This window comes from Balaenoptera acutorostrata, chromosome 15, assembly GCF_949987535.1.
Source record: "Balaenoptera acutorostrata chromosome 15, mBalAcu1.1, whole genome shotgun sequence".
Lineage (NCBI taxonomy): Eukaryota > Metazoa > Chordata > Mammalia > Artiodactyla > Balaenopteridae > Balaenoptera > Balaenoptera acutorostrata.
In genome coordinates this window covers 19,664,381-19,690,164 of record NC_080078.1, presented here as the reverse complement: position 1 = coordinate 19,690,164, position 25,784 = coordinate 19,664,381, and the positions used below count along the sequence as shown (strand labels likewise).

The window sequence follows — 25,784 nt, the reverse complement described above, 5'->3', positions numbered from 1 at the left end:
AGCTGAGATGGTGGAATTCCTGCCGCCCTAGGGGCCCTCAGTGGACCTGTCCTGGACTGCAGACCAGACAGCTCTGCATTTCCTGCCGGGGCAGAGCTCTGAGAAGTGACTGATACGCTTCCCCTGACTTGGGTCTGGCTTTTCAGATGTGCTCGTTCCTTCGAATTCCTTTGTGTTCATCAGAGACCTCAGCCTGGGGAATGTGTTGCCAGCAATGCCCAGAGACAGATAGAAACAAGCACAACAGAAGAGCTTTTCTTGACAGGGAAGGTCCCAGGAGAGAAGAATGGGTGGGAGAGGTGGCCGTTTGTGTGTCTCCGCTCACTTCCCTCATCCCCTTTCTCCTTCTCGTGTTCCCCGATTCCTCTGTTAGAGAAGGGCCTTCTTTGGTCTGTTTCCTTGCGGCCTGTGCTGTCAATCTAGCTTTGCAATAAATAGTCCAGTGTTTCCTTCCGTGTGCCCACTGGCTGGCCTTTCCTTTCAGAAATGGACACCACTGGGGGGGAAGCAAAAGTCTGGGCTGAGCTTTAGCTGTCCAGAGTCTAATTAGCTTGAGCCCAGCTTAGAGGCCAGGGCCAAGGCAGGTACTTAGAGTGCAGACCAACCCAAAGCCCGTCTCCCACTCAAGCAGAGCCAAGGGAGCTCTGTCTGGAGCTGAGTCCATTCTGGAGTCCAGTTTGGACTCTGGTCAGAATCAGTTCCAGATCACAGACCTCAAGACCCTGCTGAAAAGCCCAATGCAGACTCCTGGGCATGGTTTAGTGCCCAAAGCTATCCAGGACATGGACTGACCCACTCATGGCACTCCAGCTGGGGATGCGGGTGGGTATGGGGGTGGACCAGAGCTGCAAGGATTTCCCAGGGAAATATATAACGTGGCATCATACAGGTCTGGAGAGATAGAGGCATTTAGATGGAAGACATGAGTACAGTGAATAACTAAGGATACAAAAGAATAAAAAGACACGTTCCGAAGTTCACACCTTAAAAGTAGAGTGTGTATCTTCTCTACAAGAATCTATGGGTAATTTATGGAAGGTGATCATTCTAACACCGCAAAGGGGTGCTAGGGAAAAATTCTCAGCAACGAACAAAAACTTCACCCACTTCTGCCAGACAAGCAAAATACTCACCTGAGTAAAAAGGAAGAAAATGCTCACTGGAGGATATTACCAATACAATGAGAGATTGCCTGTTGAGAAAATGGACACTACCAAATATCCAAGACATTTTGGAGAAAAAGAGAATAATAAATTTCAATAACAACAAACCTAAGGAGAAGAGCTACTCAGACAACCTGTGTTCAGTGATGTGAAGGTAATTGTAAAAATAGCTACTGACACTAATTGAGCACTTTCCACATGCCAGGATCTGCTTTGTGTTCGAAACGTGGTAATTTATTTCATTTTCACAACTGTACAGGTACATATTATTGTTATTATTATTTTTCATGTTACATATGAAGAAAGTGAGGCACAGAGAAGTCAAATTACTTACTCAAGGTCACTCAGGAAGTGGCAGAGCTGAGATTCAAATCCCAGTGGTCTGGCTCCAGAGTCTGGGCTCTTATACTGTTCATGTAATCTTAAGACATATAGCTGCACTTAAAGACAAATAGCGAACATTAACTCATGGGGTTAAGAACAAACAGAATTGTTAACAGGGGAACTATGCAATAATAGGAAGAGCCGTTAGGGTTAGTCAGGAAAGGATGAGTCTTTGCTGGAAGAACATCTAGTAAAAACTTGTAATTTATCCAGTAGATCAAATGAATAGGCTGAGATAGGAAAGGATGGTAAATGATGTGCTCAAAGAACCCAAGTGAAGAGAGGAAAGGCAAAGAACTCAATGAAGGCAAATTCAAGACCCAACGTATGCACTGATGGACCTGCTTCAGTTAAGAACTAGGACTTTGGAGTCGGCTGAACCTGGGTTCAGATCCCAGGTTCACCACACTTACTAGCTGTGTGACCCTGCCTGGGCAATTTATTTATTTATTTTTTTGCATACAATGACTCCTCCCATTTTATTTATTTATTTATTTGTTTATTTATTTATGGCTGTGTTGGGTCTTCGTTTCTGTGCGAGGGCTTTCTCTAGTTGTGGCAAGCGGGGGCCACTCTTCATCGCGGTGCGTGGGCCTCTCACTATCGCGGCCTCTCTTGTTGCGGAGCACAAGCTCCAGACGCGCAGGCTCAGTAATTGTGGCTCACGGGCCCAGTTGCTCCGTGGCATGTGGTATCTTCCCAGACCAGGGCTCGAACCCGTGTCCCCTGCACTGGCAGGCAGATTCTCAACCACTGCGCCACCAGGGAAGCCCTGGGCAATTTATTTAAGCTCTCTGAGCTTCAGTTTCCTCAGCAACAGGCATATTGTGTGGGTCCAATGAGTTAATGCAATGGGAAGGACTTAACATGGCACCTAGCATACAGTAAATGTTCAGTAAAAGTTTGAAATCAGAAGCAACACATTAGAAAACTCACAAAGAGTGAAAAACATTAAAAGTTACTACATCCTTTGGTGAAATAAATAATGAAATCAACCTTTGGTAAATCTAGTAAATAACAAAATAGTTACATATATATATATACATGTATGTATACACACCCATACACACACATGCATACACATGTACAGCTAACATTTATTGAGTGTTTATTATGTGCTCGGCACTGTGCAGAATGCTTTCCGTGCATATTTCATTTAGTCCTCACACAACAATCCCATGAGGTAGTGTAGTGGGTTGAATAGTGTCCCCCCTTAAATTCATGTCCACTTGGAACCTCAGAATGTGACCTTATTTGGAAACAAGGGCTTTGCAGACCCAAGTAAGGTAAGGGTCAAGATGAGACCATACTGGATTAGAGTGGGCCCTAAATCCAATGAAAGTGTCCTTATAAGAGACAGAAAAGGACACAGAGAAGGTGGCCATATGGAAGGATCGAGGCAGAGTTATGGTATCACATGATAGTACCAGGAGTCACCAAGAGCTAGAAGAAGCAAGGAAGGGTTCTCCCCACAGCCTTTGGAGGGAGCGTGGACTGCTGACGCCCTGATTTCAGACTTTTGGCCCCCAGAATGGTGAGAGAATAAATACCTGTTTTTTTACATCACCGAGGTTGTGGTCATTTCTAGGGGCAGCCTCAGGAAATGAATACAGGTAACCACTCTTACTCTTACCATTTTCCAAAGGAGCAAATGGAGATCCCAAGAGATGACATTACCCAGAGTCACATAGTTAGTACATTGGTGGAGCCAAAATTTAAGATAAGGTACGTTTGGCTGCAGGGTTCATGATCTTTGTCATCACAGGTTACTATTGCTGAATAAGGGACAGTATGTCGCCTGACTACTTGCCCCTTAGTCCCCCATGAGGAGGGGGACAGAAGGACGTGTATGATGACTCTTCTCACCCCTAACTTGCAGTTGGATTTCAAGTCCTGCTCTTCATGTCAATTTCTAGACCACAAGCTCTCAAGAGGAAGATCGACGTTAATTCCTCTTTGTGATTCCACATTATTTGGCTCACTGCTGTATAAAAGGGACTGAGTACTTGTTGACTGAAAGAATGGCATAGGCTGATCCTAATGACTCTCAAATTCATTCTGACCCTACAGAGTAGCATCCAAAATTGACCCAGATCACCTAAGTTTACCTCCACCCCACCTCCTGTCTTCTCAGGAACAATGAGGTCACAGAATTTTAGGACGTTAGAGCTGGAAACTCTATGACAGTAGTAAAATGCAATTGCTACGAGTTTGGATTCTGAGAAAGATCCAAGTTTAAATCTCAGAACATTGGCTTTTTTGCTGTATAAGTTTGAAGAAGTTATTTAACTTCTCTCAGCCTCAGTTTCCTTAAAATGGGAAACCTGCCTCAGAATGTTTGTGAGGATAAGTGTTTGTAAAGCATTAGCACAATGCCTCATACCTAGTAAGTGGACAATGTAATAGCTCTTATATTTATTATTGTCTAATCAAATTTTTTTTTCCCCGCACTGTGTGGCACACAAGATCTTGGTTCAAACCCATGCCCCCTGCAGTGGAAGCGCAGAGTGTTAACCACTGGACCGCCAGGGAAGTCCCTCTAATCAAAGGTTTTGAAATGTGCAGGTATCAGAATCATGGCAAGGGGGTGGAGCTCTGGCAAGAAGATTCTAAACGGACTTTGCACGCATGTGTTTTCTCAGTCAACTATCTTCATATAAGGATCTTTGGGCCTCTTGAGGTGAAAATGTTGGGAAGCACTCATGCTGTCCAATCCCAAAACCCAGAGAGGCGAGCTAAATAATTTGACTATAATCACACAGTGATCTAGTGGCAGAGCTCAATTAGAATCCAGGATTTTGGACACACTCTCTAGTGTTTTTTTCTACTGCAGCAGGCATGTGCTGCTTTAGACCCTTGGAGCACAAGTACTGATTCATTTCCTTTTGCGAGAATTGGCTTGAGTCCTCACATTCTGTGTTGTTGAGAAGCCTAGTATTATGTTCTCGCATCTTCCCTCACCAGACTGTCCAAGAACTCTGAGAGTTTAAGCAATCCAAAGGGGAAGTATGCCAATCTTCTACCTTCATGTCCTTTTAATTTTATTTTTTAAATATTTATTTATTTATTTATTTGGCTGTGCCAGGTCTTAGTTGCGGCATGGGGATCTAGTTCCCTGACCAGGGATCGAACCCAGGCCCCCTGCATTGGGAGCATGGAATCTTAACCACTGGACCACCAGGGAAATCGCTTTATTTTACTTTTAATATTAAAAAAATTGGGCTTCCCTGGTGGCGCAGTGGTTGAGAATCTGCCTGCTAATGCAGGGGACACGGGTTCGAGCCCTGGTCTGGGAAGATCCCACATGCCACGGAGCAGCTGGGCCCGTGAGCCACAACTACTGAGCCTGCGCGTCTGGAGCCTGTGCCCCGCAACGGGAGGGGCCGCGATAGTGAAAGGCCCGCGCACCGCGATGAAGAGCGGTCCCTGCACCGCGATGAAGAGTGGCCCCCACTTGCCGTAACTAGAGGAAGCCCTCGCACGAACCGAAGACCCAACACAGCCAAAAATAAAGAAATAAATAAATAAAGTAGCTATAAAAAAAAAAAAAAAAAAAAAAAAATATTAAAAAAATTTTTTATTGAAGTATAGTTGATTTACAATGTTGTGTTAGTTTCAGGTGTACAGGAAAGTGGTTCAGTTTTATATATATATACTTTTTCAGATTCTTTTCCGTTTTAGGTTATTAAAAGATATTGAATACAATTCTCTGAGCTATACAGTAGGTCCTTGTTGTTTATCTATTTTATCTATAATAGTGTACATCTGTTAATCCCAACCTCCTAATTTATCCCTCCCCTCACCCTTTCCCCTTTGGTAACCATAAATTTGTTTTCTGTGTCTGTGAGTCTATTTCTTGTTTTGTAAATAAGTTCATTTGTATCATTTTTTTAAGATTCCACATATAAGTGATATATTTGTCTTTGTCTAACTTACTTCACTTAGTATGATAATCTCTAGGTCCATCCATGTGCTGCAAACGGCATTATTTCATTCATTTTTAATGGCTGAGTAATATTCCATTGTATAAATGTACCACATCTCCTTTATCCATTCATCTGCCCTTGGTCTTCCTGCTCTAACTTTTTACTTTGTGCCCGCTGCAGCTGCCATTTTATAGCTGAGTCAGTCACACTTGTCTCGGCCAGGGTGGTTTCTAGAAAGAGGGGTTGTTTACTGACAATTCCACAACTTCCACACCAAGCACACCTGTGTGCTCCACGGGCTCCATGCTCATGTATCCAAGCAACTCTTAAGGCCGGGCCTTTCGGGTCTTGCCCCCCATCCCCTCTATCCCCACACTGCCATTTTCCTCCAGAGCCCTACCACCTCAAAGTGGGTTCAGGCATCCGCCTGTCTTGGGACCCAAAACCATTGCTTCCCCTCCATGGTGAGTCCCTGGACCCACCATGGAGTCTGGAGGTTGTGACTAGCTTTGTTCCTTTTGGTGTTTGAAACACAAAGCATTCATTCTCCTCCCTTAAAATCTAATTGCCTTAACTGGTTTATAGGAATTGAAAATTTGTAGCCTTCGAGATTTTTTTCCCCTTAGAGATTTAAAGTCTCTCATCTAACTCCCAGACGTGGGTCAGTTCACAGACTTAAATCTCTATAAAGGAATGGAAGATCAGGTAATCTTGTGGAAGGATTCTGATGTAACAACGCACATGAATATTCTGAGCCTTTTTTTTTCTTTTTAATATTTATTTATTTAGTTTTTGGCTGCATTCAGTCTTAGTTGTGGCACACAAGATCTTTCATTGCGGTGCATGAGCTTCTCTCTAGTTGTGGCACGTGGGCTCAGTAGCCCTGTGGCATGTGGGATCTTGGTTCCCTGACCAGGGATCGAACCGGCATCCCCTGCATTGCAAGACGGATTCTTAACCACTGGACCACCAGGGAAGTCCCTATTCTGAGCCTTTGTCTTTGTTTCCTCTAAAAAGGTTGTGGCCATTTACTCAAGGAAAATATGGAAGATGTAGAGGGACTCTCAGATACTGACCCTGAGCAGTTGTAATTCTTGAGAACCTTGGGCGCTATTGCAGTTGGCTGCTTATAAAGTCCAGGTGAGAGATACACTTTGTCTGGAATCTACCTCAGGTCTAGGTGAACTGGCTCTAAATCCATCCTATGGTTCTTCTTACAGTTTCTAAGAGTATAGTTGGAAATACATCCTCGGCAAGTGACAAAATCTCTACACTGACTCTATGACCCATGGAGGTGGAGTTGTTATGGGAAGAAGGGCTAGGTGGAAGCCACTGGGACTCTTTAAATCAAATAGTAAACCAAAGGCACCACCGTACCTGGGGAAATCATGTCAAGACTTGTTCCAGCAGCAGAGGCTGTGGCTGAGTGCCCCTCCAAGAACACATGCAGTGCGTGCCTCCAAGACTAACTCCACTCTAGAATTAGAGCCAAACATTTTCTGGGACAATGGCAGTGACAACTATCAGAGGACTGCAGCACAGGAAGAGCTGTGGACTCCCAAGAGATCCCTGCTAGCTGCGGGGAGAACAGTGGGCTGGAAAGAAACTGAAATTCTCTTGAGCTATGAGGATCAGCTTTTATTATCCCTTGGATAAGTTCTCTTTTTCCTTAATAGAAGACAGCCTTCAAATTATGGCAAAAACCAATGGGAGTCATTTATTTTAGACATTTATTTCACATACACGTTTTCAAGAAGACATCTAAGTGAACATTAATACAAAACAATGAGTAGACATACATTTATCCTTGAATGCATTCAGAGGTAAAGGCTTATCACTACACAAGTCACTCAGACGCTCCTTGCATTGGGGGCTTCCCCAGCTCCCTCAGAGTTGAATTGTGTCTGTCACTGGGCACCAGAGCTCACAAAATAGGCTTTCTCCACTGCAGCTACCTGCCACTGCCTATCGAGGTGACTCAGGGGCTGCCTGCGGTTGAACATGAGCGATTTGTCCTTTCTCCTCACCGAGCAAGCTCCCAGACTGCTCACAGCATCCTCTTGTTAAAGTATGGGGTGGACTCAGTGCGGCCCAAAATGCTGCCTGTGGTGGTGAGCCAGGGCAGTGGCCTGGTCTTATTATCTCTTCCTCTCTACATGATGCCCCATAGCCTCACAAAACATCAGAGCCGGAGCGGTCTTGGCAATCTTGCTCAACTTCTCTTCAGATAAGGATATCAGGCCCAGAGAGACGCTGATTTGTCCAGCAACACTCAAAGTGGTAGTGACAAGAATGAAACTTGTCTTTTGGCTTCTGGTCTAAGGCTCATTCTATGTGCAGGCTGCCCTGAACTGTTTAAGCATATTGTGAAGTTTTCCTCTAAAAAACTAAGGTTTCCTTCCAGATGAATAAACTAGGTTGTATGTGTATAATAAAAATGCCTGTAAGAATCACGGCATTTGTGGAAGTAACAAAATAAGCCTACAAAGGGATACAACCAGGTTCCAAAGTGCCTTGGGTAAGAGGTCAGAGAATAAAATGCCTACTTGTTTGCACCACTTTAAAAAAATAGGATTTGGGGTAATTTTTAAAGAAAAAATACAGTATTAGATAAATATAGGTTTAAGTAGTTGGTTGAGGTGAGTTTTAAGTTCTGTTTTTGTAAGTTTCTTTGTTCCAGCAGCCAGAAGAAAGAAAAGCAGTAAGTTGTAAAAAAAAAAAAAAAAAAAAAAAATCAGTGTTTGTAAGGTAGATTTTTTTTTTTTTTTTGCTTTAGGATCAGAGCTTTCTCTGGTACTGAGACCTAGGAAGAAACCTTCTCCTACGGATCTTCATAAAGGCAATTTATGTGAAATGAGACACAGTAATCAGAGTATGACTGTTCATTTTGACTTTCATGCTCCACCTTAAAAAAGATAAAACACAAACTGCCTTGGTCTAAGATGGTGGGTAGAACTTTCTATTTCGTCAGAAGCAAAGTCCAGTAAGCTAATTTAATACAAGTTCAAATAGTCCACTTACAACTGGGAAAAGGTAAGGGAACCCAAATTTCACCTTAGCTTGATCCCAGACATATGACAGACAGAATCAGTTTATTCCACTGGAGAAGGAATGGTTCTTGAGCCTTTCCTGCCACTGGGGAAACTGAAGCGACAGAGGTAGAAAATATGATTTTAGGCAATTAGAAAAACTCTTTTTGCAAGTGAAGGTGATTTTTTCATTAAGAAACTAATTATGTTCCGTAATTGACATGAACATAATTGACATTACCTTTTGCTGTAATACTTCTTCCATCATATTGCAAGTTCCTTGAGCACAGACACCATGCCTTTTTTCATTTCATATCCCTCACTGTGCCTAGAACATAGCCTTACACATAACAGTGCTTAATAAATATTTATGAGTAAATCATCTACTTTCCTGAATCATGCTTCGATATAATGATCAATCCTGCGTACCTATTACTAAGTGGTGATTTCTATTAATGTGCATCGTCTTTAGAGTTAGAATTCCAGAACATCGACACGATACAAGCACACGCCCACTGGCACCACACACACCTCACTGTGCTAGGCACACTACCAACATGAAACTGCACTTACCATTAGAAGTCTATAATTCAGACAGCACAGAGGAAATCAACCTACAGAGATGTGAACAACCCTAACATTCCTAACGAATGTACGAAACATTTATCAATGTTTACCTGAGTCACCTGCCTTCCAACAGGCCACACCCGATTCTGGCACCGTAAGTTGGATTTCTTTCTACACTGCCTACCCTCCTTGGTACTTTGTTGAACAAGTTTCAAAAGATTCAAACATACTCAGATGTCTTCAAATAAGAGAGCATCTGACAAAGGAGAGATAAGATCAAAAAAATGATCTACAGCCCTGACTCTGGTTGGTTATCTTTCCACTAAACTTTATGACTTCTCCCTCCCCAAAGCAAAGCCCCCCGAGGTTACCTTCATCTTAAGGGTATAAATGCCACTGGCCTCATCCTGGAGTTAACAGCTTTGGATGACCAAATCCCTGGTTTGCAACGTCCATAAGTGAACTATCTCCCCATCTGAACCCTTCCTTCAATATTTATCGGGCCAGTGCTGGGGGTTGTCAAAGACATCTTTCAGACCAACTGGTAAATGTGGAAAGCGAAAAGTGTTCCAGACTGGAAGTTTCAGTAAATATTTCCACCTTCACTCAGTGAGGTATAGAGCTGCATAAATTACTCAGGGTTCTACAGAGAGGTTTATGACCACGTGAACAGGGACTAGGAGCCTCAGAAAAGAGAATGGTAAACTTAACAAGCAGCTCTGGAGTGCTGGTCTGGACCAAGATGGCGATCTGATCTAAAGCAGGTCTAAGGAGTCCAACTGATCTTATAAATATTGAATGTTTCAGGTCTCTACCTCGCTTCTTTCCCTATCTCCTTAGAGTTTCAGAAAACTATCTAAGATTATACAATATTATACTGAAGTGTGGGGTTGGGAGGCATAAAATATGCCAACATATCAGTCATATTCTAGATAAAAACCAGAGAAGTCACACATTCAGAACTAGAATGTGTCTGAAATTCTACTTTAATGAGACATACCATGAGCATGCACGCTATTCAATCTGAGGAGGGCATGATAGCTCAGAAGAGTCAGACAAGGGCACCCAGAACAATTAAGAGGTAAGTGTAGGACTTAGGAGAAACGGTAACAGGGACTGGATTACTTATAGGCTGGAGAAACAGCAGCCAAGAGGCTTTCAGTCTTCAGGTACAGAAAAGGTTAGTCTACAAAGGACGATGGGTGATCAGTTGCTTCTCATCTCTATGGAGGGCAAGGCATTATTTCAGTGACAATACAGGGATTCTACCTTAGCTATTTAGATCAACTTCTTGACACAAAAAAAGGTACACTGCAACTGACTTCTGGCGGAAACTATAAAATCTTCACTCTCCTTTTGTGAATATCTTCAAAACCAAGATGGATCTGATGTAGTTCTCATCAGGCTCCTGAAAGTTCTACCCAAACAGGAAACTCTGTGATCAAGTTGCATCCGGGATCGCATGTGGTAGAGAATGAAAAAAACTTTGAGCATTTTTTTATCTCCTTGATAACAACTCTCCCATACACTGAAGGATCTTGGATGTTGCTGGGTTTAGCGATCCCATAGCAGTGGCCTTGACATACTGAAGAGAATTCCATTCTGCACTCAGACACTGTATCTTCTTCACTTTATTAAAAGAAAAGTTGAGACACATAGAAGGAGAGGAACAGACTGATCAAGTTAGAGGCAGAGGTGAGGACAGGATCCAAGTCTTTATATTCTCAGCCTTATCTTGGGAATTACACTTTATAGCTAAGAAAAGAAAGATTGCTTCCAAGAGTGAGATTAGGGTAAAATGGCTAAGGGGACATTTAGGAAGAGAAGAGATCGTCATCAAACAGTTTGCCTGAATTCATCAGTCTTTCCCTTGTGTGGGTTCTCTGGGGCATAGAGCGCTGGAGGGTATGGCAGAAGCTTTTCTCTCACATGAACCTCCCGATGTTTAGTAAGAACAGAACTCTTACTGAAACGTTTGCCACACTGGACGCACCCGTAGGGCTTCTCTCCAGTGTGTACTCGCCGATGTTCTCGAAATCTCGTACAGTTATTGAAACTCTTCTCACAATCCACACATTTGTAGGGATTCTCACCAGTGTGGACTCTCCTGTGGGCACTGAAATGAGAACTGTTGGTAAAGCTTTTCCCACACTCTCCACACTGGTAGGGCTTCTCTCCAGTGTGGGTTCTCTGATGTATAATGAGACTCGAGCTCTGACTGAAGCATTTCCCACACTCTCCACATCTGTAGGGCTTCTCTCCTGTGTGGATTCTCTGGTGGGCACCGAAGTTTGAGGAGTCGTTAAAGCTTTTCCCGCAGTCAAGACATTTAAAAGGTTTTTCTCCTGTGTGGATTCTTTGGTGTCTGATTAGACTCCTGCTTCTACCAAAGCACTTCCCACAGACACTACACTTATAAGGATTTTCCTTCTGGTGGGTCATCCGGCACATGAGGCGAGCACTCCTTCCAAAGCTTTCTCCATATTTGAGAAGTCGGTAGGGCCTTTTCCCCATGAAAGGCCTCTGATGCATGACAGCTTTCCCTAAATCTCTAGGCTGAGGCATCAGTTTTCCCTGTCTGACTCCTTGAAGGTTTTCCCATTGTCTTCCTGAGATGCATTCCCTTTTACAATATTTACCTGGATCAGCATTCTGAGAAACAACCCTTTTAGACTTTTCTATTAATGCCCTATGCTGCTCCATGTCCTTATATATTACCTGTGTTGCATCCTCCTTGATACTACTTCCAATTTCAAAATCTGAAAAAAAAGACAATAAAAATTTCAGACCAGTCATGTATCAACATAAACAACATGGCCTACAGGCCTTGTCTGTTAGGATCCCTGTGTGCTTCACTGGCCTCAGGTGTGGGGGACTCTTTCCTGATTCACTGGGCCTTATTTTCTTTCAGTTCCACGAATAGCCAATAATACCCAGCACAAAGTAGGCCTTTGGAAATGTTTTCAGAATTGAATTATAATCCAATCCAAGCCATTATCCCCAATCTGTATCCTGATTAACATGGGAGCAACTTAGTTTATCTCCCTGAAATTCCAGTACAATTCATCCTGCTTTCAAAATTTCTCATCTATATCAAAGTACACTACACTTCATTAGTGTTTAGATTCTAATGATCAAGTCCAAATTCCTCAGTGGACTTCTAAGCTCATCAACCTCTAGTCATATTCTATCCAAGAGTATTTCTTTCTTCTCAAATGTTGCTGTCACTTTGTTTTTCTGGCAGTCTCACACACAGACCACACTAACTCAAATCTTAATTCTCACTGCTCGACAAACCAGAATTATCTTCTCCTCACTCTTTCATCTACATCCCACAGTACATCTTGGATCCCAGCTTTCCCGAGAAGTTTTCTGAACAGAGAGCATGATGTGGTGAAGACACAGGCTTTGGAATCAGACAGCTCTGGTATGATTCCATCCTGGTCACTTATTAACTGTGTGGTTTTTGTATTAACTTTTTATTATGGAAAATTTAAACACAGAAAAGTAGAGAACAGTACATAAACTGAACTTCCATGAACCACTTACCCAATGATCTACTCCTGGCTAATCTTGTTTCACCTCTATTCCCACACACTCTCTGCTCCCGCTACCCGGATTATTTTGAAGTAAATTCAGACATCGTATTATTTGATCCATAAATAGTTCACAAACTGTGTAACTTAGGCCCAATCCAGGTTTGCTTGATTCTCAAACCCTTCTTCTTATGCATTTTGTTGTACTGTCTTGTTTCTACTTGCTAATTTCAATGTTACTTTCCTTCCACATATTGAGCTGAAACTGCCAACATCCCTCAGTCCCAAGTGGGGTGGCTGTGCCCTGGGTTGGAAGAGGAGGACAGCCATCAATGAATCCACTGACTTAGGTCAAAAGCCCTAACAATGTCATATTCTGAAGCACTCTGATTGAGTCAAACATTGTTCCGGGATTTGGAGGAAGTTACAGCCTAGTAGTTGCCTCAGACAGAGCCTGATAATTTGATGACAGGTCTGGAGCTCACCTTAAAAAACAAGATTCACAAGAGAAGGACTTTGTTTCCAAAGTTATCAACTTTAACAGTTCCAGTTACAGAGTTAATAATTTCAGCTTTCATTCCCATACAAATACAAATTCCTGTATTCCTGTAGTATAAATACTACCAGAGAGCATATGTGTGAACTTCCTTTTCTAATGTTTGTTTTGAATAAGCATAGAGTACAGGAAGGAAAATAATAACAGGTAAGGTTAGAAAGACAAGCTCAGATTAAGGATGGTTGTGGAACCTTAATACAAGTCTAATGGAGAAAACTGGTTTGGAGACTTTTACAATAGTTTAGGCAAGAGACAGAGAAACGCTAAACTAGGGTAATGGTTATGGTAACTAAAGAGGGGGGCAGATGGAAGTTCTACAACAGCTGAAAAAACATATCATCTGCCTGGATGTAAGCAATGAGACAGAAGGCATCAAAAAAATCTCTATCTTTTAAGTCTGGATGACCTGTGGGAGGACACAGGGAAGAGCCATAGTGTGGGAAGGAAGATGCTGATTTTAATTTTGAAAATTTTAAGCCTGGGCTGCTGGTGAGGTGCCTGTGAGGGCATCCAGCGGTCAGCGGGAAACCCGCTGGTGGAGCTCAGTACCAGAATAAAGTCTTTTTGTCTCTGCCTATCCTTTTTCTCATGCACATCACACATAACTGAGACATTTCTGTTTTGAGCTTACTGACACACCTCCCTGATCTGAGTTTTTCTCAAGTATAATTCCAAGTTCTTCTTCCCCACAATATTTCTAGGAGATATTAAACATTATCTGCCCCATACACACAAAAACCGAGGCTGAGATCCCAAAAACCAAATCACGAGAGTCCAAGTTCCTCCCTTGAACAGAAGCACCATAAGAACAGGGCCTCTGTTTTATTCTTCGATACCTCCCCCTTCTCCTCAAATGGCACAGGACACACGAATATCTGCTTAATGAACAGACATTCATGAGCCATGTGCCAGCTCTTCTGATCTGTCAGTAAATCCCACTTCCTCCTTCTTTAGACCATAGCCCCTCATGATCCTTACCACTCGGGCTTTGCAGTAAACCTGGAGGTCCCTGGAATTCTGGCTCCTGTACAATTTCCTCCTCGCTCAGTCTCTCACTGCTGGAATCTTCAACTATTGCCTCCTGTGAGTCCTCCTCAGGTTCCCAGCCCGTAGGTTCCTGGGGGTCAATCTCAATGTCCTCTCTTTCTTGACTTGAGGGTGACGGGGCTTCCTCTGGGGTGCTGGTGGGAGAGGCAGATGCCCGAGAGTTAATCAGGGCATCCATCTCCTTGTAGAATGCACAGGACTCTAGCACGTGACCATTTTTCACTTTGCGGTAACTCTTCTGAAGGCTTTTGAACTTGGTCCGGCACTGTTCCGGTGTCCGGAGGAAGCCGCACTCTCGCAGCTGTTCAGCCACGGCCCCGTACAACTTGCTCTTCCGATGACAGGCTTGCAGTGCTTCATAAAACCGAGTCTCACGGAGGATGTCAAGGAAAGTCTTGGTTTCCTCGTAGCCCCAGTGCACACCTGCCATTCAAGGATAAAGTTCAAAGATACAAGGTGTCTGAAGCCTCTATACATTACAAAATATAAGAAGTACAAGAAAACAAATCTCATTGCCTGGAACTATTATATGCCTGGGAATAACCTTTGCAAGAAATGAGAAGGTCTATATAAAATAACTATAATATTATATTGAAAGACATAAAAGAACTAGAAAGAATGGAGAGACACTATGTTTCTGGATAGGAATATTCAAGTTGTACAGATATCAATTGTCAAATGAATCTATAAAGTCAAAATCCCAATAGGATTTTAAAATTAAAATTGATGAACTGATCTCAAAGTTTACTTGGTAGAATAAAAATGCAGCGCCCCAAATCTGCCATTGCTATGGTTATTAAGGATTTAGCTGTCTGTCTTTTAAAAATTGTTAGGAATAATGGGCTAGGACACCCAGCAGGAACTTTTCCCCCAAATTCCCTATCATTTCTTTAGCCCGTCTTCTTCGAACAGCAGAACTATGTCCAGAGTAGTTTTTGATGTTACTGAGTCCTCTACTTTGAGAGATGAAACCATCCGTAAGACAGGCAGATGTCCTGCTTTTATAGCAGAATTAAGCTTTTCAGAATATGTCTGAAGACAGTTTGTTAAACATGCTTTTTGGGTGTTTTATAATCTGTAGCAGGAAAGTCTTTTCTGTCCTCTACCTTACTGGGTGGTCTCTTTCAGTCATATCATTGGATTCCATATTTGAAACCTTCCTACCCTCATGTCTATGGATTTCCAGAATGATGAATACCTGTATAATGCATTTTCCCATCTTTTTCCTGAGATCTGTTTGTTTTGAATAGGTACAGTCATGAGTACAGTCTCAGATCTCCCAGCCTGGTTTATTTTTCCATTCTACCTAAGAAATTATCATCTTTTCATAAAGTGGAGTACAGAAACATTACTAATAACTGTGACACCAGGCAATGTTTTATTGCATTTTAGCATCTGCAGAATGCCTTCATCTACATTATCTCATTTAACACTAACAACTACCCTCATATTCTTAGCCATATTTTAGACAGAAAATTGAAGCTCAAAGTCGTTATATGATATGTCAGCCGTCACATAGCTACTAACTGGTGGTTTAGTTCTGCATGTCCCAGGCCCCAAATTTCAACACCATCTTTCTTTTGCATAGTATCTTTTTTTATCCTTTTAATTTCAATATCTCTGTGTTACGTTTAAGATGTATCTCTTGTGGTTCTGGGTTTTTGAGCATGAGCCACCCGTTCTCCTTGCTTTGGCACTGCAATAAGCCTTTCTCTGCTCCAAAAAAAAAAAAAAAAAGATGTATCTCTTGTAAGCAGTATAGTTTTAAAAACTATATCTGATAATCTTAGACTTTTAAATTTGTAATTAATGATATATTTGGATTTACATCTATCATCTTACTGATTTTTTTCCATTTAATGCATCTACTTTGTGATTCTTCTTCCCCTTTCTTGTCTTCTCTTTGAATTTTTTTTTTTTAATTCTTTTTTTTGTTGTTGTTAGTTACACATTCCTTTATGGACTATCCTTGAGAGTATAATAATGTATCCTTGACTGTTACAATCTAATACAATTGACTGCATTATAACAATTCTCAGATAATGTTAGATCCTTAGAACCTTGGACTCCATTTGTCTTCCTTCCACAGACCCCAAATACTCAAAATTCATGCTGTGCTCTAACCCAAAAAAGAACCCTTCATGGCTGTTACTCAGACTGCACTGGGGGTAACAAAACACCTGGGAGTACTTTCAGTTACATGGCCAATTACAGTGATGAGTGGCAAGGTGTGCGTGACAGAATTCCCTGGGTTTGGTCACTTCTGGTCTACTCCTTTTTCCACAAGACCACATCATCCATTTTCAAACCAGAAAAAAAAAAAGCACCATTCTTACCACTCAGATTTTGAAATAATACAGGAGCACCACGAAGCTCAGACTTCTGGATAAACTCAACACCCATTTCATCACCATCAGATTCTTCTGCAGCTTCTTCCTCCTCCACTAAAGTGATCTGTTCTTTAGCACTGATACCAATTCTCTTTAGTCTGGGGAGAGACAGAATCTCCTTCGGCTTATCCATGGATGAAGTATGAGCTGCAGGGTTCAACAAAGCATCCATGTCCTCAAAGAAGGCACAGGGTTCTAGCACATGGCCATTTCTCACTTTTCGATAACTCTTCTGTAGACTTTTGAACTTGGTCCGACACTGCTCTGGTGTTCGGAGGAAGCCACATTCTCGCAACCATTCAGCTACAGCACCATATACTTGGCTGTTTCGGGGACAGGCCTGAAGTGTTTCATAAAAGCGAGACTCTTTGAGAATTGCAAGAAAAGTCTTAGTTTCCTCGTAACTCCAATGCACGCCTGCTATTTTTTCATCTTCCAACCCCCACTGCTGCTGCTCTCTCCGTGTTTTCCCTGCATTCCTTGCAGGGGTCTGAATAGCATGAACTGACTTTTCCTTGATATAGTTGCTGCGTAGGACATTCCTCTTATTAGGGGATTGCAGACCTATTGTCCATGGCTCCTTTCTTTGCTCCAACTGTGCCATCTTGTTAGCTGTAGACACTGTGTTTCCTAGAGTAAGAGAAACATATTTCATGCTAGAGAGATCATCACTGCATGCCCCCATCTCCTGCTGTAGTATGCTCTCCTGGAACACTTGTTCACACCTATCCTTTAAAGGTCTTGTTCAGTTCCTTCTCTAAAGTCTTCCTCAACCACGATCATGCACACTAGTTTCTTACACGAGTTATTTGGCACAATCATCTACTTAGACTACCGTTTCCCTTCTCATATATGTACCACTTCCTTCCCCAGCTAGTTCTTAAAGGAAAACTTTTAAGGGTAAGAAACACATATTTCATTACCTTCAATTCCCTCTCAGTGTCTAACATTGTGTTAGGTTCAGAGCGTGCTCCTATGAGCCAGTATTCGTTACTTATAAAGTGTGCTTACACCTGCTCCCCACATCCCCTCACTCCCCCACTGAACACACACATACACACACTGGGGCTATGGGAGATGAGAAGTCAAGAACTTTTGGAGACATTCTGGTGAAGTTAATGGGAAAGAGACGTAAGAATAGGAAAGTAACTTGAATTTTTTACTTTACAATACGGTGGAGATCAACATGTCTTAAATTGGAATCCTAGCTCCACCACTTACTTTACTTTCTGACCAGGGGAAGTTTCTTAATCTCTCTGAGCCTCAGTTTCCTAGGAAATAATATAATCTATTCAACAAGGTGCTGGGAATATTAAATAAAGGATCATCTGTAAAGTGTCCAATGCCTAATAAGTATGTAATAACATTTAGTTTCCTTCTATAGAAAACACACATAGGAGCTTCACGGAATTCCCCTAGGGAGGCAGCATCAAATCAAATCCTTGCTGAAAGAACCCTGGGGATGGAGATTTGCTCTTCACTTTCACATGAGAGAAGTAAGTGTAGGGACAGTGAAAGTTCAAACATCTACAAGGAACAGGCAGGCAAAGTAAAGGAGTGAGGTGGCTGGAGTGAGAGCCCTGGCATTTTAGCATGAGCTCCTCCACTCAGCTGTGGTCAATGGCTGCTATGAGAGAAGGTGGGCCCGTTGTGCCTGACGTTTGATTTTTTTAAGAGATACTGGAAATCCAGATTTATAAACTAATTTTAAATTAAAACTCTGTGCAAGGCCCAAATATGTTTGTAGGCTAGACTCATAAGCCTTTAGTTTATAATCTATGATAAAAGACCGAGCCAGGTGTCTCTGGGCCTGGGCCTTTCCATATGTAATTATTATACATGGAGGCACTGGGCTAAATCTGAATGTCCATAGTATGGTCTCTAACCCACTCATGGCAGATTTTACTAAAACCTCTAATTCATCATTTTACTAGGTCTGGATGCTGTGTGATCCAAGGCGACACTAGGAAACAGCTATTGTGTAGGCAACTTGCCATGTGGCCATCTTTCACTGGCTCCTGTAACAACACTAACAGCAATGACTACCAAGATAACCACATGGGTCTTTGAAGGATGAATGATCAGTGATGAAGTGCAGAGACCCTAAGTAAAAGTTAAAATCAAGGGTCCTGGGACTTCCCTGGCGGTCCAGTGGTTAAGACTCTGCATTTCCACCGCAGGGGGCGCAAGTTTGATCCCTGTTCGGGGAACTAAGATCCCACATGCTGCATGGTGTGACCAAAAAATTAAAAAATAATAATAATAATAAAAATAAAATAAAATCAAGGGTCCTGCTGTTTTGGGAAGAGTGCTTTGTTGCTGGTGTGTCATCAGTGTCATCTTAAGTTGATCATTTTTTTAAACTGCTTTAATTACTTTCTGATTATAAACAATTGTCAGTTTATCTTTATTCATTCAGTTTGACACGGCCTATTTTGTAATCTCTGTACTTCAGGGTCTGTATGTATTGTTGCCCAACAGAACTTTCTTTGATGATGATGTTCTGTAACTGTGCTGTCCAATACAGCTATTGAATACCTTAAATGTAGCTACTGCCACTGAGGAACTGAATTTTAAACTTTATTTAATTTTAATTAATTTTATAAATTTAAATTTAAATAGCCACGTGAAGCTAGTGGCTACTCTATTAGACAACAAAGGTTTATAGTATCTATAGTGTGTATTGGTGCACATTTTAGGCCTATAATTTTATTCATAAGTAATCTCTGACTTGTAGCTTACATATGAATGAACCATATTTAGCCCTATTGTTAAAGCAGATGATATAGCTCTTCAAAAGTTTGCTTGTAAAATTACACTTCAGTGGTTATGTGTGCCTGTAAAAATTTGTGCTATTTAAAAAATTCACAACACGCTATCAAGGTTGTTGTACTGAAATTACTTTTTTTCTTCTGTTTATACGATTTCCATCCACTCACTGAATATTTGCTGGGCACCACCCATATGTCAGGCTCTGTGCACACTGTTGGGGTTACTATGGTTTAAACAAAAACAAATCCTAAAAAGACCTTATGACTTTACAGAATTTTTAGTCTAGTGGATGTAGATAAGTTTATATTTCAATAATATGACAATCATATATAAATCTCTCCAATGTTTTAATCACTAAATTATAAGAATATATAAAAATCTATAATATAAATTGGAAGAAAGGAATGAGTGAGGTATGAGAACATGGTATGCTAGAGCACAGAAATGACTAGACAACCCATGGAGGTCCTTAAAGTGATAACATTTATAACTATTTTATCATCGGTAGAAGTGAATATTTTAGAAATCCCCAAATCTTTTATTTGAAAAGGGATAGAATCCTTACCCAGGGAGACCATGTTCCCAATACTCTCCTTTCTAATATCCCGGTAGAGGTCTCTGTGAGCAGGAATCTGACGCACACTCTTTTTGTAGGAAAAAGCTCTTGCCATGTGGACATCTTTCACTGGTCCCTGTAACACACTAACAGTAATGACTACCAAGATAACCACATGGGTTTTTGAAGGATGAATGATCATGGATGAAGCACAGAAAGTCCCTAAATAAAAATTAAAATCAAAGAACCAAGTGTATATTATGTGCCAAATGAAGCAGAAGGTACTATAAAGAATCATAAGAGAGATGATCCAGCAAGGAGTCCCATTACTCAGATGGCTGGGTGCAGTCTCTTCTGGAAAAGGAGCAAGGGGGAAAAAGTCTCTTGGAGGGAGTATAAAAGTTTGAGGAAATCATTGTGACTGAATATCCTAGGAAGTTAGGCTAGAGAGAACAATTACAATTTACCTGGGACCCAGCAGGAACTCGTGTGGCTGTTACTTCCTGATCTATGGTGTTCCATTCGTCAGCAGGAGGAGGAACCCAGGGAGAAGGCCGAGCTGTAAGAAGAGAAAGAAACAATTAGTGTTGTAGGCGCTGCCATTTTATTCATGCTGCTTCTCCTTTTATGAAATGAGCATGTATAAAAACCCGACAAATATAAATTGGTTATTTTCTCAATGAGTTCAGAACAATGCCCCAAACCACGGGACCCTAAAGCAGGGCTCACAAACACAAATGCTTTTAGGGAGTAAGCAGGTAAAGGACATCATGAAAGGGGAGAGGTAAGGACTGTGGGGAACTGGAGAGCACATGTCCCACTGAAAGGGTACACCCAGTGTTCAGCTCCAGCTGATGCTTCATTGTGAGACTATTGCCCTGGCACAGAGCTTCTAACTTTTTTTTTTTTAATTTTTAATTTTATTTATTTTATCTTTGGCTGCATTGGGTCTTCGTTGCTGTGAGTGGGCTTTCGCCAGGTGCAGCGAGAGGGGGCTACTCTTCTTTGCAGTGCGTGGGCTTCTTCACTGTGGTGGCTTCTCTTGTGGAGCACGGGCTCTAGGCATGCAGACTTCAGTAGTTGTGGTGCACGGGCTCAGTAGTTGTGGCTCTCAGGCTCTAGAACACCGGCTCAGTAGTTGTGGCACACAGGCTTAGTTGCTCCGCGGCATGTGGGATCCTCCCGGGCCAGGGCTGGAACCCGTGTCCCCTGCACTGGCAGGCAGATTCTTAACCACTGTGCCACCAGGGAAGCCCCAGAGCTTCTAACTTTTTCAAGAGAAGCCAGAAAGCAGGACTTTTATGTACAATCTCAAGTCTTAAATCTTGAGAACTAAAAACAAACAAACAAAACCCCCAAACCAAAAACTCCTTGTAGGTGAAACAAAACAATCCGATTTGGCGCGTGAGTTCCCAGTTCGCCATCTCTGGCACAAATTAATCCCCTATGAGTGAATACTGTCCTAAAAAATGTTAGCGTATACAGATACATAGTACTGAACACTACAGGCAAATATACCCCCAGAAAGGTGGAAGGAAGATATATAAGCTTATATAGTATAAGGCAGTCTGTGGTCTAACTTCTACTCTAGAATTCACTATCTATGAAAACTTTAAGAATAAATATTACTGTGACCAAGAACTCAAAAGCTTGATCTACTACTTTCTATGGAATCAAACTGAATCACTTCCTTGGAAATACATTATTCCCTTAGGCACACATGGCTGAAATCCTATCTCTTCTTTTAGAAGGAATTCACCTTTCTGAGATATCTATCCCTCAAATTTTCTGTCCTCCATACCCCCAGTAAGGACCTCAACAGAACAAACCATCTTACTTTAGGAACTCCTTATCACCTGAGATGGCAAAATCCAGAAACACCATGAATTTATCAGGTAAAGTAACTGACAGCATCTAATCCATGTGAACAAGGGAACTTTGATGCTGATGAACAAACACTGAAAAATCCAGAAACCATTAATATTTGCAATGCATTCTATCATAATATGAATTTCAGGAGGGATAAGGAGGTGGGGTCCAAAGTGGTGAATCTTGCCTCTTGATGAGGGGTTCTGTAAGTCAGACAGATTTGAAGTTTAAAAATAATCATGCCATTATGGGAGTAAGGAAACTAACATTTATTGAGCACTATTATGCACTGACCCTTTTACAATGCCTCCTTTAATCTACGCTAACAACCTTAGTATTTTCCTTTTACAGATGACAGAATGGAAAGTTTGAGAAGTTTAGTAACTTGACCAAGACCACACAGATAAAGAATGGCAGAGCTAGGTTTTGAACGCATACTGTCTACCTCTAAAGCCTAATCTCTTAATCTCTATACATTAATACACAGAGATTAATTAATTAATATTACTTGCCCGAGATAACACAGGGAGGGGGCAGAGAAAGGATATAAACCCATGTCTTTTTACTATAGGTTCAGTGATCTTTCCACTCCTCTCTTTAAGCCTGACATCATGCTGCAGAGGATGGAGAGATCACTGTGGACTGGGAAGGACAGGGTCTTCATTTCCTTGTATTTGACTTGATTCATTAACGTCTAGGGCAGATATGAACACCAGTTGTCTCTTCTCTATGAAGTCTTATTGTTTATCCCTCTCATATACCACTTCTGTGATGCCTTACTGTCAGTCACTTTTTGAAAAAAAATCTCATTTCTTCTTCCAAACAGTTTTTCCAAGTTGCTTATAGTCAGCCAAGAACACACACACTTATACATGCAGCAGGACTAAAAACCACAAGCTGATGGTAGAGTGGAGATTCTTAAATGACCCTATGAGACCTTAAGGCCAGTCTGGGCAATCTATGTTTTCTCAGATTCCATCTTTAAGATCCCTTTTACTTATGTCACACATATTCCCAATTCTTGAAGCCAATGAAGTCTTTCTCCCCAATATTCAATTTACTCTCAAATATGTATTGAGGGGACCCTACACTGAACAAGTCACAGTGTTAGGGCTACAAAACAAATCTGCCATGGTCTCTGCACTGGGCATGCTCTGAGTTCTTACCATTCTTGGGTAAGGGCCGAAGCTCTCTCTTTTGGTTCAGCTGCTCCTGGTGTCCTGAGTGGAGGCTTTCAGCTCCCTCCAGAGACATCACCCTGGGCTGGGTCTCCACCTGCTCTGGCTGAAAGTCTGCCACCTCCCATGCTGCTCCAAGTGAGGCTTGCTTCTCTGAGTGCATAGGACTGCTAACCTGGGAAATAAAGTCAGTGCCATAATGGAAAAAGGGAGTTAAAGAGGGCTAGATCAGGGCCAAATTCCCCCAAGAAAGATATCAAAGAAGGACAGAAGATGTGAGAAGGAATGAAAATTTCACTCCATTCCCAATGGGACCTCTGAGGGCATCAGGTTAATAGTATTGTCCAGAAGTCTGGGCATAAGGGAATAGGAGAGTGCTCTTTATTAGTATACAGAGGGGGAAAATCTGTTAGGAGTGAAATACAGAGCCTCCCTGTTATCAGACTAGACATTATTTGAGTCCTCATATCTATTAGGTTCACAGAGAAGTGAAAGTTCTCAGAACACTAATTAATTCACTAGTGAACTGAAAACTTAGAAAATTAATCTCGACATCTAGTGTCTATTTCTGACCAACATAGCAACTTGCTAATAGTCAGATCTTTACACAAATCCTGTGCAAGGTGAAAGTGCAAATCTTGCAGGATTTCATGAGGTTACTGAAAGGGCTGATGAAAAACAATTAGAAGAGCATGCAAAGCCACTGACAAATAAGGATCAGCAATTAAAATGGAGAAGAGTGACAAGGATGAAGACACTGAGGGCACTTCAGAAGGCACGGATTGGAATATTAAAGGATGACAAGAGGCCCTGGAGTAACTGATGAAGTCCTTTCTTTCCTTTTCTTTTTGGGTGGGGGGCAGGGCAGAATAGCCCTCTTTAGGATCAAGCTACAAAAGTAAAATCCTGTGAAGCATAATGTACTGTTCTCTCATATAATTTTTTGGGGAAACGTTACGCAAAGATTTAAAACAAATACTTAGATGCATAATGTTTAGTGTCATTTGCAAGATAATAGTTCAACCAAAGCTTTTTTTCTATTTAATATGAAATTCTGATCCCTTTTAAGTAGATTCCCTTTAAAGGTCTTTCATTATTACCATTTATCCTTCCATAATTTGCATTTCCTGCAATGCATCCCTCGCCCATCTTCCTTTCCACCCCCTTCTTGCTAAATACAAAAATTTGGAAAATCCTCTCTCACCTGCTGTCTTAGTCTTCCAGTCTCTTTCTCCAAATGTATTACCAGGGCCACCGCCTCCTCTCCACTTTCCGGACACTGCTTCTGTGCCCACGCCTGAATCTTCTCGGGTAAAATGGTGAGAAACTGCTCAATCACCAGCAGCTCCAGGATCTGTTCCTTGGAACGCATTTCTGGCTTCAGCCACCGGCAGCAAAGTTCCCAGAGTTTACTGAAAGCTTCATGGGGTCCGGTCACATCCTCATAACAGAATTGCCTGAAGCACTTGCGAAAAGTCTCGGACTCAGAGCTGTCCGATCCTTCCAGAATGGGCTGCGATGCCCACTCGGGCTCCTTTTCCACCTTCATTATTAGGCATCCCTCAACCTCCAGGGGCGCGTCGATCTGAGGGTCCAGGGATGCAGCCATGCTCTAACCCGGGGGTCAACCTCACGTCTAGCTCAAAGGAGACTCGAAGAAACCAAACCTTCGAGAGCTCCCTGCTAATGGTTTTGGAAGTGTGGGAAGGCAGGGAAGTGAAAACGGCAGTGTCAGCAGGAACAGGGTACCCCAGGCTGATTAATCAAATCTATCCTAGGCCCTTGAAAAGGTGAACATGTACCCTAAGGTCCAAGAACTCAGCCTCTTCTCCCAACAAGATGTGTCCCCGCGTTGTGGTTTTCCAGGGTGCATCTTTTAGTGCAATGTCGGAAAGAGCAACGCTAGAGGACTGGGAAAAAATCAAGGGGACCGCGGACAGGAGGGCGGGGGCGGACAGCCGGGCCGGGAGGGGGTGTGTCAGACACCCAGGGAAGGGCCCGGGGGAGGGGAGGCCCCCGAGTGGGTGGGGCCGGATGCGCAGGCCCCGCCCGGCCCCGGGTTCGAGGCTCGGGCACTGCAGTGCGCCCAGGCCGCTGCGGGTGGCTGGGGCGGGGGCCGACGTTATCCGAGGCCAGCGCCCGGCTCTTCTGGCCCAAGGTGGCCCGGGCCGTCCTCAGGAAACCTCCACACGCTGAGGAAAGCCGCGAAGCGGTCCTGTCCCTAAGGGGAGAGAAGCCGCGGGGACCAAACAACGCTTCGTAGGGTGGCAGCTGCAGGATCCTCGCTCGCGGCCTCGTCCGCTCTGTTCCCGGACTGCGCGGGGGGCGCTGGGAGCAGCGGCCACGCATGCGCCACTCGCGCCCGCGCGCCGCGGGGTTCAGCGGAGGCTTCCTTGTCGGCGAGGGTCTGGGGGGAGGGGGCGGCGCGGTGGACTCTCGCGAGAGCGCGCAGCGCAGCGACGCGCTGCTGAGACACTTTAGGAGTGAGAAGCGGTGCGACGACTCTTCCCCGGGGCGGATGGACACACCGCAGGCACTTTGCAAGAGACAGTGGAACAGTGTGAGAAAGGGGAGGGGGCGTTCTCCGTCAGCCGGGGAATCTGGGAGGCGGGGAGAGTCTGAGGTTGAGGAGCGCTACTGAGGAGGCGGCGCGAAGTCCTTTCTGACGCGGGGTGTGAGGACTCGTTTGCCTGGCGGAGGGTTCCGTCACGCTCTGCGAACGGTCGTGTGTTGGCAGGCCTGCTGTAGGCGGCGTCCCTCGGCGGGACAGCGGCCCTCGTGGAGGGACACGGTGCCGCCCCGGTCCTCCTT

The 25,784-nt window shown here is 43.0% G+C and overlaps 1 protein-coding gene across 1 annotated transcript; it reads right to left on the bottom strand.

The window, feature by feature from the left end:
- Window positions 1-7,212: 7,212 nt before the first annotated feature.
- ZKSCAN2 (zinc finger with KRAB and SCAN domains 2) lies at window positions 7,213-25,328 on the bottom strand. The gene is made up of 7 exons (XM_007186321.2): window positions 24,178-25,328; window positions 22,962-23,148; window positions 20,394-20,485; window positions 19,936-20,062; window positions 16,545-17,228; window positions 14,140-14,631; window positions 7,213-11,828 (listed from the first exon to the last, which is right to left on the bottom strand). Exons 1-7 carry the CDS (start codon window positions 24,580-24,582, stop codon window positions 10,906-10,908), a joined length of 2,910 nt encoding a protein of 969 aa, XP_007186383.1. The 5' UTR covers window positions 24,583-25,328; the 3' UTR covers window positions 7,213-10,905.
- Window positions 25,329-25,784: the final 456 nt, after the last annotated feature.

Coding starts and splice junctions, on each gene's coding strand:
- ZKSCAN2 (XM_007186321.2), bottom strand. CDS start 24,582: ATGGCTGCATCCCTGGACCCTCAGATCGACGCGCCCCTGGAGGTTGAG. Junction 23,149..24,177: donor CTGGAAGACTAAGACAGCAG/GTGAGAGAGGAT, acceptor TTTATTTCCCAG/GTTAGCAGTCCTATGCACTC. Junction 11,829..14,139: donor TTTACTGCAAAGCCCGAGTG/GTAAGGATCATG, acceptor CTTTTTTTTCAG/ATTTTGAAATTGGAAGTAGT.